This window comes from Pleurodeles waltl, chromosome 6 (genome assembly GCF_031143425.1).
Source record: "Pleurodeles waltl isolate 20211129_DDA chromosome 6, aPleWal1.hap1.20221129, whole genome shotgun sequence".
NCBI lineage: Eukaryota > Metazoa > Chordata > Amphibia > Caudata > Salamandridae > Pleurodeles > Pleurodeles waltl.
In genome coordinates, this window is record NC_090445.1 from 1,574,281,148 (window position 1) to 1,574,297,181 (window position 16,034).

The window sequence follows — 16,034 nt, forward strand, 5'->3', positions numbered from 1 at the left end:
CCAGCCAGAGCATGAACTCTGATCGGGCACTGAGGAGTGACACTGGAGCAAGCATTATGTGATCAGTCATGCTATATGGTCTTAGGGGCCCATTCTCACCCTGTCAGCAGTAGGCTCACAGATAAAATGGTTGTTCTTTGTATACCCGAATAAGCACATCATCTTTATTTTCTGGACAGAAATGTTAAGGTCTCACTAGCTCTTCTTTCTTGTTCTGTTACCATTCACCAAAACTCTATGCAAACAATAAGTGTAAATGCTTAATCTCTATACAAACGTTGTACTCTTTATGCTGTAAAAATAAATAGACCATCAAACCCTCTAATATACTTGTATATCCACATACCAGGAACATATCCTTACTGTTAAAATGTAAGAAACTACTTTAAAAATTGACTATGTAAAATCATTACAGCAGCTTATTAAACGGTTGTTGAGTAATTTCGTTCACACCTTTTGACCCACACACGATGCGTTAAACAATCTGTCTTTTCCAATTTAAAACAAGCATGCACATTGGCTGACTCTGGCTTTAATCAGTGTTCCTAAACTACATATAAGGCATTGAGTGCAAGATAACCTGTACAGTGTCTGGATTAGAAGAGGCTCTGTGCACTAATACAGAGAGAATATTTTATGTGCACAGGACCTTGCTGGTGACAATTTTCTGCGATTTGGCAGCAGGCAGACCTACAAGGTAGAGAAGCCCCTTGCAGAGGAAGTCTCTAAGTGGATATGCAGAAGGCACAGCAGACTGTGACTGGGCATGAAGGATGGCTTGTGGAAGACGCTACCCAGGAGCAACAAAACGATTGTGGGCAGCTGTTTAAAATCACAAACAAGGAAGTAAAGATCAGACAAGCTCAGATGATTTCAAGGAGGATATAATGGGGAGGCTACACCATCCACCATTTTTCAGATTCTGCCATGGCACCCATACAGATTTTCATCCAGACCCAGAGACATATAGAGGTTGAGACTCAACATTGTCAGTTTGAGTTTTTTTCATTGCGGTCTGTCTCTCTGCTGGTTGAACCATCTAAGCCATCGTGATGGGTGTTACGGTTTCTGAGGTACCCAATTATTCATTTGTGATTTGAATCAGACCATATTTTGTGTAGTGTTGTGTTATGTTACTAGCATTCGTATAGTGCACATACACAAGGTCGATTTCTTGGCGCTGAGTATCGGAAGCAAACACCCTGCTCACGACAATCAGTCATAGGCTTGTCTGAAGGTTCAAGTCATCAGAAGTTGCCTGAATCTCATATATATGATGGTGGATCTAATCTCAGGAGGGAGGCCATTCCAGTTGCGGAGAGAGAATCTGGAACTCCCCAGCCTCCATTGTTACCACATACTCTAAATGCACCCAAGTTGATTTTTGCAAGTAGTGTAGCCCTTGTTCTCAAGAATCATTGCTTATTTTTTCTGCTTAAGTGTTCATCTTCCGTCAAAAGCTAAAAGATTGTCAAGGATTTTTTTGTCTTTTGGGCCTTTCTCCTTTTATCTGGGATTCTCTTAAGGAAACACTTGACACCTTTCGATACTACTGTTTAAGTGCAGGGGGCACCATAGCTTGTGGTAGGAGTCACCATTTCTTCATGTAGTCAAAAAAGAAACTTACAAACCTTTGCAACATTCAGTCCTTGACAAATGCTCAGGCTCCTCTGATTTAACCGGTTGACAGAACCTGTATTCTTGACAAAATGCCCCATTTTTGTCTGTCTTGCAGCAGAGCTTTGCACGCCATCTGAGTAAGCCCAGCTACATTGATATTGACCTCTCAAATAACACCGGTCACCTGCTGTATTACCTTCATCTAGACCTTATTGTTAAATCTCCATGTGATGGATTCAACAGATTAACAGGGCATAGGTCTAAGAGAAAGTAGGCATTTACTATTCAGAAGCGATGACCTGTTCCTCTTTGATATAGGGCAGATGTTGTGAACTTGGAGAATATGAATCTGACTCCTCCATTGAGTAGGCCCTTGTTCCCTTTTGTACGAGGAGACCTCACAACATGCCCCTGAATTTAAGTGTTGGGGAACCTTTAATTATACCATTATGTGGGTGATGATTTGTCTCTGCCTTTTGTATCAGAACTGAGCTAGCATTTCCTCTAGGTCTAAAGGCTCGTCATTCCCTTCTGCACTCCTGGCCTGTGTTTCCTCTGATATGTAGTAATAGCAAATTCCAGGAGATGTGGGTTTCTCGATATGTGTTTCTTTATTGACATTTTAAAATACCTAAAGCACTAGACATGTTGGTGGTCCTGTAGATGAAATATATAGACACACACACACACACACATAAATGTACTGTACATATTCCTAGCCTGAGCACTTTATTCTCAAAGTGCTAAATCGCTGCAGTGATTGCCATCTTGGTGTTGGATGTAGTGCAGATGTGCAAAATGGTAGAGGCAGCTATGTTACTTTTTAAGCGCCTGTTCTTCACGTGTCCACCAGAAATTACAGAAACCCAAATGCCACTGATATTATACATTTATTTTCATAATCACATGCTTCATAAGTGATCGATATGTTGCTGTGTTGACTGGAGTTATCAGTGCTGGTTTTGAGTCCTCCTATCACTTCATAATGTCGGGCTGAATCATTAATTTGGTTGCATTTTCTTGCATTACGCAGTCTAAGCACTGCTTCTTGTGGTGGAGGTTATGGGCAATGTTATGAAGGTGTCCTTGATCGTTTCTCTCCTTGCCCTATGCATCACCCACAGTAATGATGTCACTCACGGTTCGTGCCACTTCTTTTCATGGTTTGTGTTTGAGCAGTAGGGGAGGTCCTTCTCTAGTGGCCTCGGTGTCACAAGGGTGGTCACTGGAGAGGGTTTTAACTGTTCTCTTGAAACCACTGCACTGTATATCGTGCCTTTCTCTGAGCTGTAGTGAGTTAGAGGGAGCCAGATGGCAGAAGGGTGGACCATGCTGTCAGACAATTCTTTGAGGCAGAATCACTAGTGCCTGGCCACTAAACTTGGGGTTACATTGCCTGTCTGACATTTCCACAATTTGCAACCTGTAGGGTGGGGACGGATTGTTTTTTATTTGTTCAGTGCTTGTTCTTTAATTGGGTTCTCCTCACTTGCTTGATCTAGTGCTACTGACTCATACTGGTGCTGTTCGCCTATCTATTAATATAGCCCTAGTGTGCACCTGCTGTTGGCCCACCTTGCACTAATAGGTGCTATAAAACCCTCAATCTTGTATATTATGTCATGTTGCTGTGTGATTGCTTTTTTTATAATGCATATTCTGTAATTGGTATAGGCTTTTGCTTTTAATAATCTGGCATCTTTCCACATGATTCTGAGGTTTCCTTCTAAGACACAAGTATGGTTCACATTGTAATGGTGTTTTACGAGCATTGTGATCCTGTCCTCGACTGGCTAACAGTGTCTTATTCATGAGTGTATACTTTTGTGTAGGTTAGGGTTGAGTCTTGCATATGCATCTTGTGATCTGGTAGCTATTCCAGTTACACGGTAAGACATGGTGTGTTTTAATGCGCTTCTCTACACTGCAAACCAATATTGACAAAGTTGCAAGTATTGCAAAGTTATGTTCAGTCTCTGGCACCATCCTGTTCTTGTGGCCATTTGTTGCAAGACTGGCTGGACGTTCATGTGTGCATTATTCTTTGTTTAGCTCCAACTAATTAGAGAATATTTAAGGTGAAGCCACTTTCATTACAAATAAATCACACAGAGGTTTTACAGGGAACGTTTGTTATTTATTAAAATGCATGTGGATGTCGTGTGAAAGCTGACTCGCTGATTCTAAGGCTGTAGAAAGTGGGAATTGTTTTGAAGCTGGTGTTTCTCAGCTTCTTTCAGTGCGTGGCTGGTATATGCAGCAGTAACACATTCAGAGGTACATAGATATGCAAGGGGTATTGCTGTGACTCTGAAGTTGTTATCCTTTAAGTGAACTTTCTGTAAAATGCACTATTTCAATTATTGTTTCTAAAACCTTCTCCCTTGAAGAAGGCGGGCTGAGTCGCTGCATTTCTGCATTTTTAAGCCATAATAGACCATGCTCTCTACTTAGGTGTGCCATGTTCCCATTACGGCCAGTGTTGTCAATTTATTTTCTGTAAATGAAGCCTCACATTTCCCACTATCTTTAAACATATCCTTTTCTCATTTACAAGTACAGTAATATAATATTTCACTACGGAGGTAATGTATACAGGGGTGCCATTTACAGGCACAGAAGCTCCCAATTTGTGCACAGAAGTTTCTGCTAATTGTGTCCCGTTAACACAAGATGTAAAATAATGAATAATAACACACAAGGAGTATTTGCATCCATTCTACATGTGATATCACCCCTGGCGCTTTGGTCTGTATAAGTAATTGCTACAAGGTAGGAAGTAGTGGTACTTACCGCTGCAAACACCGGAATGAGCACTGCAGTAAGGGCTATATCTGATTACAGCTGGGTGAAAAGGATCCTGCATGAGAGCTGTTAGTGTAACTCAGGTGTAGCCCGATTGTGTACAGCCATCTTTTTTAATGATGGGAAATTGTGCACTGAGTTTGGGGAAAAAACGGTTTTTAATATTTTTATTTTACCATGCTGTGTCTGAGATCTCGAGCTCTCTAAAGTGTAACTGAATTCATTTTTCTTTGTATATTTCTTTTTGACCAGATTCAATTTCATTGCAAAAAAGTTACATAAGCGATTGCAACAGCTAGGAGCCACTCCTGTCCTGCCTGCGGCACTGGGAGACGATCAGCATGACTTGGGGTAAGACGTGTTACTGAGAGTCCAGCAGAATGTGAAAAGCGAGTGTCGTTCCTTCCTTGGTAATCGATGCAGACATAGGGGGTTATTCCAACTTTGGAGGAGGTGTTAATCCGTCCCAAAAGTGACGGTAAAGTGACAGATATACCACCAGCCGTATTACGAGTTCCATAGGATATAATGGACTCGTAATACGGCTGGTGGTAAATCCGTCACTTTTCCGTCACTTTTGGGACGCATTAACACCTCCTCCAAAGTTGGAATAACCCCCATAGTCCCTAGCAACTCATACATGAGAAGTATTATTAATAATATAACCATTTATAGAGCGTGCAGTTCACCTAAAAGTTATCATGGCACTACAGAGAAAAAGAAAATATAGTGGAGCACTTAAGATCTATCTAGGACCCTCTTATAGATAGATCTTGAGTGCTTCACTATATTAGATTTTTCTCGTTATTTACTCTTTCTTGCTTTGGTGATTCCAGGTTACACATGGTGGCAACACATGTGTTATAGTGTTCGAGTACTTTGTATAGATATTCTGTAAATTTTTTGAGTAGTGCGGCTACTTTAATCACTGTTGCCTTCTTTTGTTTATCATGGCAATACAGGCCTGGAATACCGGAAGAATAGTAGCCTTACACATCTACACTAGAAAAAAAGCCGACAAACAGATTTCTGGGGGGAGAGAACCAGGTCTTCAGTGACTTCCTGGAGGATAACAAATCTTCCGTATTTCGGAGGGGGGCCGGGAACTGATTCCAAAGCTGTGCAGCTCTGACTGAAAATGCTCGTCCACCCATTCTAGATTCCATGGCCTTACGGACACAGGCAAGAGCAACCCCTGAGGAGCGAAGACCCCTCCTCAGAACATATCTAGAGAAGCGATTCTGCAAGTGGACTATTTCCCGTCCATGTGATGCCTTAAAAACCAGACCTAGTAATTTCAAAGCAATTCTCTGTTTGATCCGGAGCCAGTGAAGCTCCTTTGAGGCAGCTGACCTCCTGGGGCGGTGCCGCGCCAGTTTTGCCACGCAGACTGTACTCTATATAGTCTCTCTAACTATTAGTCAAGGGCCTCTGACATAAGTGTATTCTTCAGATTCTGGTACATGAGACTTAATTTACTTTTTTAGGACAGTAAAACTGTTTTTTTTTTAGTTTGTCAGCATAAAATAATTTGAATTCCACCAAACAATTCAGGTCATTAAGTCGGTTCTACTGATAACACGTTTATACAAATAATAAAAACCCAACACAGGTGTCTAATGAAGCCATAGATAAATTGCCTCGGTTTAGTGTATGATGGCCATCATGTCTGGTATGCCACAGCTCTCTTACCCTGTCAACCTATATGGACTAATTTTTGTCTGACTACGGGTTAGTTATCTTTATAGTCATTGATGAGATGCTGAGTAACACTGCATTATATTTGGGCATGATAACCTTCCTTAAGCTTTTTGAGCCACGAGGACCCTTAACACTGCTGAACAGTACCTCCATTCCAAAGATGATTCACTATTTTATTCTGTAATGGTTCAGTTTCTTGTTCAGTGAAAGCAAATTGGATAGTTTGGAAAAGATACAACAAACATGCAGAATATGGATTTTAACTTCATTAATTATGACTAGCCAGGAAATATGTATAGTGTTTCCATTTAGCTACATACTTTTCAGTTTCCACCTTCTTGGCGCCTGACTTTTTAACTTTGAAATGCTGACTTGCTGAATCTCACTCTTAAGAACCTACGATTTGTTAGGATTTATTTCGAAACCTGGGGTCCTTACGAATGTACCCATGTTTCTTAATCGCTGGAAGGGATCTCTTGTCTAAAGTCAGATGCAAAGGTATTCACAAAGGTACTGTCTAATGCCTTCCGATCTACACTTGTACACTTAAATGTACCTGAACCCATCCACCTTACCCAGCTAATTTCACTCTTGAAAGTACAGTCCTTGAAGGCTTCCCTAGAGAAGACAGCCAGTGGCCTACAGTTCGAGTGCAGCACATTTCACAACTTGGGCTTTTCAGTAAACATTAAGGACTTTCAGCAAATATTTTGACTCATGTTTATTGGTGCTTTGCTGACCACCTTTCTCAAGATGGCCTGTCCTCCTTCAGAAAGAGCATAGTTACTAAAGCAAATGATTGCCCACTTCAGATCAAGGCCTGAGAGTTCAACACAGTGAGTTTAGAGGCTGCTAAGCACTGTAGCGAATGCATGCATACTGTCCCCTTGGGCTTTCTGAAAATAAGTGACTTACAGCACACTTTTACTCTTCATTGAGACACATCTGGTGGTGCAGGCAAATAAGATAGTTGTATCATAAGATATTCTATACTCTCTCTGGATATGGAAGAAACTCACCATACTCAGAGGTCAATGCGATCAGCCACTATTTCCTCACTGAATAACAATAGTAAATGTCTCTCTGTATAGTTGTAGAGATTACTGCCAAAATCTGAATATCCATGTTGAACACACAAAGACATTGCCCTCTATATAAAATATGTAGTAAACCATCTGGAATTAAAAGTAATACTTCTGGTGCTGAATTAATTTATTGCAGTTCTGTAGAAGAATATTGTCTGTATGCTGGCCGACAGTGCAGTGGCAGTTTTCTATTTGAAGGAGCTGGGCGGGTAGTGGTTTTACTATTTGACTATGTTATCTCATCAGCCATAATAATGGATACAATAAAACTTCCACATGGCATCCATGTCCATTGGAAAAAGTGTATCCAGACATATGCTGTAAAAAAGTATAACATGACAGTTACTAAAGGCAAATGAAACAGGCATTCATTCACTCCACCTTGAGTAAACCTGAGATTTCCTCAGAAAGACCTGTTTGCCTCCTGAGAGCTGGAGAGTGTCATTTTGAGATGTTCTTTATTTCCCCCAACGTCGTGGAACTATAAGTTTCTGGAGATGTGAAAGAATACCAGCATGTTGGAAATTGCTCCATTTAATATACCAAGATAGATTTTGTTCTCACCAGCAACTTTCTAGGAGTAGCCCATGCTCAAGATCCCCTGATTTGACAGATTTCCGCACCACCTTGCAATTGTTGAACTTGAAAACTTCTTAGCAAAACCCCACTAGGATTAGGTATAAGAGCAACTGCTTTTTATTGTGCAAATGGCCTTCAAAATATAAATTAATTTGTCTACAGTCATTCTTCATCCTGTTATTAACCTTCATGAGACATTTGGTGCAACTAGTAATCCGAGCAACTTCCTCTGCACATAACATCCCTTCTATTGCTGAGTGCCTTAATAGGTATAGAGGTGTTTTTCTTTGGAAAATAAGGCAGACAGAAGTCACTTTGAGTGTCTTTTCAGGTTGCATCATCTACTCAAGAATGTTGCACAGCAATAGGACATGAATACTGTCCTTGCCTTTTTCACACATACCATTTAATTTTTTCCAAGTAGTTCTTTATTGCATTTGACAACATATAAACTTAAACATTTAGTAGTGTAATGTGGGAAATTGAGGAACAACAGCAATTGTACAGTATTAGTTTGTGTCTAAGGCTCCCTGATATGCCTAATCATTTGTTCCAATATCCAGGGCCTGTTCGCTTCGCTGGTAGTTGGGTAGAGCCGCCTGTGCCTCATACTCATTAGAACTACTACAGCTTTTCCTAGTAACTAAACAACAATTCTCCTGCACTAAGAGAGGCTTAACCATTTATGCCTATTATGACAATTCCCCAGTTGGTGCAATGTAGGGGTGGGCTACCATAACTAATGTCCTCTCCTTATCGAGTGGGGGGCTGGGGAAGACCCCGTCCATCCCTATGTGCTCTCTGAGGAACATGTAATTGGAGACAACGCATACTTCCATGCTATTGCTATATGGTGCTTCAGCAGAATGAATGCCAAGTCCAGAAACTTTGTGATGGATTTGTTGTTGTGTCTACGGGAAGCCAACCCCAGTAAGCAGGGTTCGGTTAATTATATCTGTCAGTGTCAGCACTGCTGTCGTCCAATAACATTTTACCTCTGGGCAGACCAAAACCATATGGTAAAAATCTTCCTACAGGCATCTACATCATGGTCACTTCTAGACTATTCCTGGAAAAAAGCGTTGTACAGCGTGGGAGTAAAATATGTTTGATGTAGGTAGTTGAACTGCTTTTGTCAGTGGTGGGTTTCTAGAGTTTCTCTGAAACTGCTTCAGAGCAAGGGGCCGTATGCTCCTGCGTGAGTGATTAGGCCCATATATCTCTCATGGTATGCAGGGTCAGGCTATGGGATTCCAGCAACTCCTTGTAGAGAAATCACTCACCTGCCTGAGCCATGCTCCAGTAACAGTTGCAACGTTAAAGATATGGTGGACTGTGTGTAGTCAGGACCTCGTAGGGCCCCTATCATAGCCATCAGTGCATTATTGGTCAAGAACTGGCCCTCATTAAGCTTGTAGCCCTTCCTGAGATCTTGAAAGGTTTGCATAGTTTTATGTTCATTCAAGTCCCCTATTTAAATAATGTCTGCCTCCGTCGAAGTTCTTATATTATGACAGCCCACAACTCCACGGAGGACCCACAGTGAAAAGGAAGGCACATATGGTGTGGGACAGTGCCTTTGGTGCACATATGCACAACAACGTTTGGCCACTTTGACGAGACATCCTGCATTTGGAACATCTCTTCAAGGGTTCATAAGCCAGTTTAGTATACTGTGACCCCCTGTATCCCACGAAACCAATGACCACTTAGGGTTTGGTGGATTTGACAGCCAGTGCATGGGCCAGTGGAGCTGCGTTGCCACATAGTACGGCTCGTAATGCTGAGTCCACAGCCTCTCTCTCCCAACAGACCATACAGTTTGTGGAGCGCCACTCTCTTCCCCCTTATCCATATGAAGTATGATAGGATGGTGATGAGTTCCTGAAAGAAGCTTCAAGGGAGGAAGATCAGAAACGCTGAGAAGTGGTAGAGCAACCGGGGCAGAATTAGCATTTTTGCTAGCACAAGTCTACTCAACAGGGAGAGTGGGAAAGACGTTCATAATGGCAAGGAGCTATGCACACTAGCCATCACGGTCCCCAGGTTACCCTGCACCAGGTCGTCATCCAAATTGTAAACATAAGGAATCAAATTACCATGGCAATCCCAGGTGCTGCTTTCTCTCCCGTTCTAGTTCCGAGAGTTAGTTTATGGAGAGGAAAGAGGCAGGATTTGGTCCTGTCCAGTTGTAAGCCAGAGACTGCTCCAAACTCTTCCAGCACTTCTGTCACTCGGGGTAGGACTCTATGAGCGTTTCTGAGATAGATTAGGGCATTGTCTGCATAAAGCAAAATCTCCTTCCATGCATCTCCGCTAGCTATTCCCCATTGTGGGCCCTTTTGTCGAAATAGTCCAGCCAGTGATTCAGTTGCCAGGCAATTATGCTTGGTGAGAGCAGGCAGCCCTGTCTGGTGCCCCTGCTCACCCAAAAGGTTGCAGAGATTTCTCTGCTCATGAGCCGTTGGTTCTATGTACAGGCGATTGAGCCAGCATAGTATCTCTGGTCTCATACCCATTCTAAGTAGTATTTCCCCAACATAAGGCTTTTTCAATACTCTCCAGTTGTACCAAAGGCTTTTTCAAGTCTAAGGAGAAGTTGCAGGAGGGTGCCCTTACATAAGGCGGAAAAGATGCCTCAGACTGAGGAACATGTTCCATCCAGAGATAAAACCGTTTTGGTTTTGGTGAACTAAACATAAGAAGGAATAGCAGCAGCCGCCTGATGGTTATCTTACGAAGGATTTTACATTCCATATTGAGAAGAAAGAGTGGACAAGAGGAGCTCAACCTCAATGCGTTACGACCCAGTTTAGGGACGACCACGATCATCGCCTCTCTCAGAGAAGGTGGAAACATGCCCTTTTCCTTAGCAGATTGAAAAGGTTGAAGAACCCACAAGGCTAGGGTTGTCTTATAGGCTGAGTAAAATTCTGTAGGAAACCCATTTGTCCCTGGGGTTTTATTGCAGGCCATCTGGTTGATTGCGAGGCAGACCTCGTCAATCGATAGCTGTTTGTTGAGAGAGTGATGCTGTAGGGAATTCAAATGTGGGATCGGCAGGCTGTAATAGTAAAAGAAAACTGTATTAATGTCCGCCTGTGCATTGAGAATATCTTCAGTCTGGGCAAGTAGTTTCCCAAGCCTCTCCACTATAGCTGTGTGGTTGGCTTTAAGGACGGGAAGTAAGCCCAAATGCCCCCTTCTCTGTATGGCCCACATGTCAGCATGACGCATGAAGTATTCCTTGTCTATCATGGCGCACCGCAGGGTAAACTTCACGCCGTACTCAGTTGTGATGCATAGGCCCAGCATGACCACCTTGAAGGCATTCCACTCCACCTCAGTGTCCGTTGCTGTTCCATTGTTTTCCTCAAAGAATTGGGTGACGTTGTGCCCACAGTCTCTCACAAAGTGTCACTAGCAGGACCTGTGTGAGCAACCTCCATGTGGGTATTGAGGTTCCTTGCCTGCCCTAGTTTAATGTCATCCTAAGAAAGAAGTGGGTGGGGATATTCAGTGTCCATGACAAATAGGACCTTATTGGGTTTACAGAGAAGGTCGTCAATTTTGGTGTGAAGTAGGTGAACCTTGGAGAAGAGGGTTGCATGGATCACCCTATCTCCTGCAGGCAGCAGTGGCCTAACCAGTCTGCAGAGGTGTGAGCTGTTTGAACTTCTGACTCACCCTGCAGTGGAGGGTCGTTCTGTCCATTACAGTGTCCTGCATTCAGTTAAAGTCCTCACCGAACGTACTTGGTGCATTTAAAGCCTATATCATTGAGGAGAGAGGAGAGAACAAAAAGCACATCATCTTAAACACCAACTCCCAAACCCAGATAAGAACAAGAACAAGCCAGTGACCAGTTGTAAACTGAGATGTAGAGAGGTCCAACAGAAATAGAGGTATGAGGTGTCCATATATGCTCAGGCAGTGTGACCGTGTCTTACCTGTAATACAGTTACATTAGGACTCCTCCGCACACATACAAACACATTTTGCGAATCAAAGAAAAGGATATACTGCATCCAGTCATATCACTTGCTCTGCAATCAGGAGAGTAAAAATAGGGCCTGACTTCTGTTCAGGTGAGAAATCATCCAGGGCATGAATCAAGTACCTCTCCATCGAGTCTGCGCAGTGGTTGGGGAAACACTCACGCTGGCTGTGTTGAGACTCCAGTTCAGCAATCGACAAAGCTTGCTTTCTGGCCACCTGCTCCTCCATCGGTTTGCCTTTGGGATTACTATGTTGTTCTCATCGGGGCCTCCATTGGCGCCGGCCACCCAGCCTGATGAGTCACACAGCGTGGAGTAACTCCCTTGGACTCTACCCAGTCCCAAGCCTTAGCCTCTGTGAGGAAAATGTTGCTCCCAGACACACAACTTGGCCGGAAACATGAGTGAATATCGCAAGCCCCGCTGGCTGAGCTGTTGTTTGATGAGCATGAAGGAGCCCCTCCTCCTCTGCACATCCGTCGTGTAGTCTGGTTAAATGTTCACTGGGTTATTATCAATCTATCAGGGACCCTCAACTCGTGCTACTTGTAAAATATGATCTCGATCTCCATAGTTGAAGAGCCATGCCACCAATGGCCTGGACTGACCCATGGGTTAGGTGCCCTGCTGGGTCCACTGTGGGCATGTTCAGTTGAGAAGAAGGTAAGCCGTTTCCATCCCAGCACAGTGTTGAGTAACCAGCTCAAGAAAAAGGTCCATACTGGGGCTTCTGCTCCCTCTGGAGGACCCACTATGTGAACGTTGTTGAGACTCGAGCAGCCCTCCAAGTCATCCGCTCTGCTGCGCAGCACCGTCAATACAGTCTGAAGAGCCGTTAGTTGGGCCTGTATGTCCTCCATCAAATGACACATTCCCACCAATGCAGATTAGTTCGATGCCACTCTGTCTTGCAGGTTGGCCAAGTCAGCCCTTAGGATGCCTACGTCAATTGTCAAGGTGTTGAGCTTTGAAATGAAAATGACCTTGGCATCCTGAATTGGCATCTTCATCAGACCTGTCTGTAGATGCAGGCATGAAGTGAACGCCTGTGCCATCCGTGTTCGCTGGTGCTGTGGTGGTGACCGGGATGCAATGCGTCCCACCCTCACTGTCCAAGCCCCACTTCGAGCCACGCTGCTTGACCGTAACTGCGGGGTTGCCTTCAGCCAGAAATAGGGACAGGTTCTCCCCACAGGTTAAGTTACAAAATATCAGTCAGGAAGGTGCCACGGTGTCTTCCATGGGTTATAGGGGCTATCAGAGAATCACCCACAAGTCCCCATGCTGCACAGCTCCGTGTTGTGCAGGCGCTATGTCAAGTAAAGCTCTCCTTCCCTGGGGTTATTCACACTCTTGGATGCTTGGAGTGAAGATCCAAGAAAGGAACCAAGTTAGTATCCTTCTGTAGGTGCCACTAAGAAAGGTTGCTCTTTCATCTGGAACACCCTTGGCATAGCACCACAGCCATGTAAGAGGTGCCCTGCAAGGCTCATCCTATTCCACAGAGTGGTGAAGAAGCATGTATACCAACACAGTGATGCTCACAAAGCTGGTCACCATGTTGCCATGGCACATGCTTATAGGAATTCCTAGCAGAGGACTGGATCCAGGAATGTCCTTGTAGGCTCCAAGACACCATTTACTCATTCTATCTGATAAAGTGTAGAGAATTACTAACACATTTGGTCTCAATTTTTTTTAGATGTGGAATATGGTTCTTATTTTTAAAACAAATTGGTAGTCTTTTAGATGATTTTAGTTAAAGAATGTTGGAGTTTGTCAATAGAGATACACTTGTGTTGTTATTCATATCTGTTGTTCTCTTCTACAGACCAGATGCAATCATAGACCCCTGGCTTCAGGACCTGTGGCGGAAGGCCCTCTCGCTTTATCCTCTTCCCCCTGGACTAACCATCATAGCTGATGATATAATGTAAGTGTGCACTATTTCTGGCTTCTCTCTTCAAATAGAATAGGCTATCCATTTTAACAACCATTGATAGACACTATAGACCGGGTTTCATAATTAGAGAGAAAAAATTATTTATGTTGCACATAGATATATATTTAATTTGTATAAGATTGAGAATTATTTCAGTGTTATTTTAAAAAAATCTCGAGGTTATATACACAAACATGAAAACTAGGAACGTGTACATTGGTGTAAAGTAGACCTTTGTACACTTCTAGCTAATAATAATGATTTTTCAAAGATGTCCCAGTATGAGCAAAGCCACCTGGGGATACAGGCAGAGCCTACTGTAAAAGTAAAGTGCCATAGAGTTGAATGATGTAGAGTGGAGTAAGTGGTGTGGAGTGGAGTAGCATAGAGTGGCGAAGAGTAAAATAGAGTAGTGTGTCGTAGTGTGGAAAAGAGTGTCATAGAGTGGAGTAGTGTGTTGCCAAATGGAATGCTGTAGAGTGGAATGGCATAGAGTGGATTGGGACAGGGTGGAGTGGCACAGGGTTGAATAGAGTAGAGTGGAGTATAGTTGAGTGGCATTGAGTGGAGTAGTATGGTGTGGTAGTTCACTACCATTACAGACAACACATTTTCCATTGAAATTACCATTACATTGTCACAGACGAAAACTTTACAGTGCACAATAATAATGTGTGGAAATCTGCATCACCTAGTGTATTTATTTGTTTTCATCATATTAAAATATTTGTTGCCACCACACTTCAGAATTACAAAAACTTTGCTTCATTTGTGCTTTCCTAATTTTGTTATATTCTGAAATATTTGTACAGTTCATTCACTGGCATTTAAATTTTTCTGTGGTCTAAAAAAAAAAAAAATTACGTCCCACAGACTTTCCTCTCAGCCCCTAGTACCCAGTAAGATTGTCACTTAAATCCTCTCGCTTTGCAGTCAGAGAAAGAAAAGTAAACACCAATCTCCCTGAAAGACAAAGCCTAACATTTGGCTTCTGTCTATGAATGCACACCAAACGTGACAAGATGAAATCAACATTTAATGGCCTGTTTATTGCTCATTCACATCTGGACTCCAGTGTGGTTATTTTGGGGATGCTTCCCACTTCCATACTTCCTGCACCTATGGCGTGGGCGAAAAATTGAGGAAGGGGATTGCTTAAGTTATGCTATTAGTAAAGACCACTGACCAGAATAACAAGCTTATAGATAGAACCTTGTGCCTCACAGGCATGTGGGATTGATGCACTGGTAGTGGCTGAGATAAGGAGAATTAGTCAAACAGAAAGCAAGAGACAGGAATCCTTATCAGTGAAATGCAGCACATATATTCCTGTGAACCAGCATACAAGGGAGAAAACGAAATACACATACTCTTGTGGAATGCCTTACGAAAAATTAAAAACCAATTCCCAGAATGTGAGCACTCATGGAGGCAATCAGAGAGTTAGTAATCAGTCTGTGCGACACAGGACAGACAAATACATACTGGTCAGTCTAAAACAAATAAAACCATCAAATAGAAGGGAAGCAAATATGAGTTACAAAACACAAAGCCAATGGTAAGCAATGGATGGAATGCATTCCTAGGGAAGCTTTCAGCATGTCTGCAATATGTCTTTGAAACCAGACAGCTGCAGGTTGGCTTCGACCTAAAAAAGTTGTATCATAATGTTCATTGAATATATACTCCTTTTGAAGCAAATTAAGGCCCTCATTACGACCCTGGAGGTCGGCGGTAATTTGGGGAAAGGTACTGCCAACAGGCACCCCCCACACACAACACCCACACACACGCACACAACACCCTCCACCCCACTCTCCTGTCAGAGAACCCGACTTACCTGCTTGCAGGGAGTCCTCCGGCAGGAGACTGGATGTGGCGTTGCTGCCAGCAGCAACGTCTGTCAGCAAAACACCGCCAGGCCGTATCACGTGTCATGATATGGTAGGCGGTGTTTTGCTGGCGTGGCGCTGCTTTTGGCAGCAGCGCCACCTTACCTCCGTCCGCCGCCATGACTGTCGACGATATTCCGCCAGTCTTTTGGCGGAATTCCATCTACTGTCATAATGCGGTTGGGCGGCTGGTACCCACTGCGGCGGTGGTGGTAGGCAGCAGTTACCGCAAAAGTTATCATGAGGTCCCAGGTGCCCTTTTCTGTGTGTAACATCCATACCAGTTTCTTCAGTGAAGCACTCTGTGACCATCATTCAGTGATCATCATTGGTAGCTGTCACTTGAAAGGCATTCTACCATGCTTCTTGAGAACCATGTTTTCTGCTCTTTCCTGGAAAAAGAGGGCACCTC

The 16,034-nt window shown here is 43.2% G+C and overlaps 1 protein-coding gene across 2 annotated transcripts in view; it reads left to right on the forward strand.

Annotated features, from left to right (window-relative positions):
• Positions 1–16,034, forward strand: part of NDOR1 (NADPH dependent diflavin oxidoreductase 1) — a 201,756-nt gene that overhangs the window by 60,021 nt on the left and 125,701 nt on the right. For both annotated transcript variants that reach the window (XM_069241328.1, XM_069241329.1), the window contains 2 exons: positions 4,678–4,776; positions 13,620–13,721. In XM_069241328.1, coding sequence (XP_069097429.1) covers positions 4,678–4,776; positions 13,620–13,721 — 201 coding nt within the window. The remainder of the gene's footprint in view (positions 1–4,677; positions 4,777–13,619; positions 13,722–16,034) is intronic.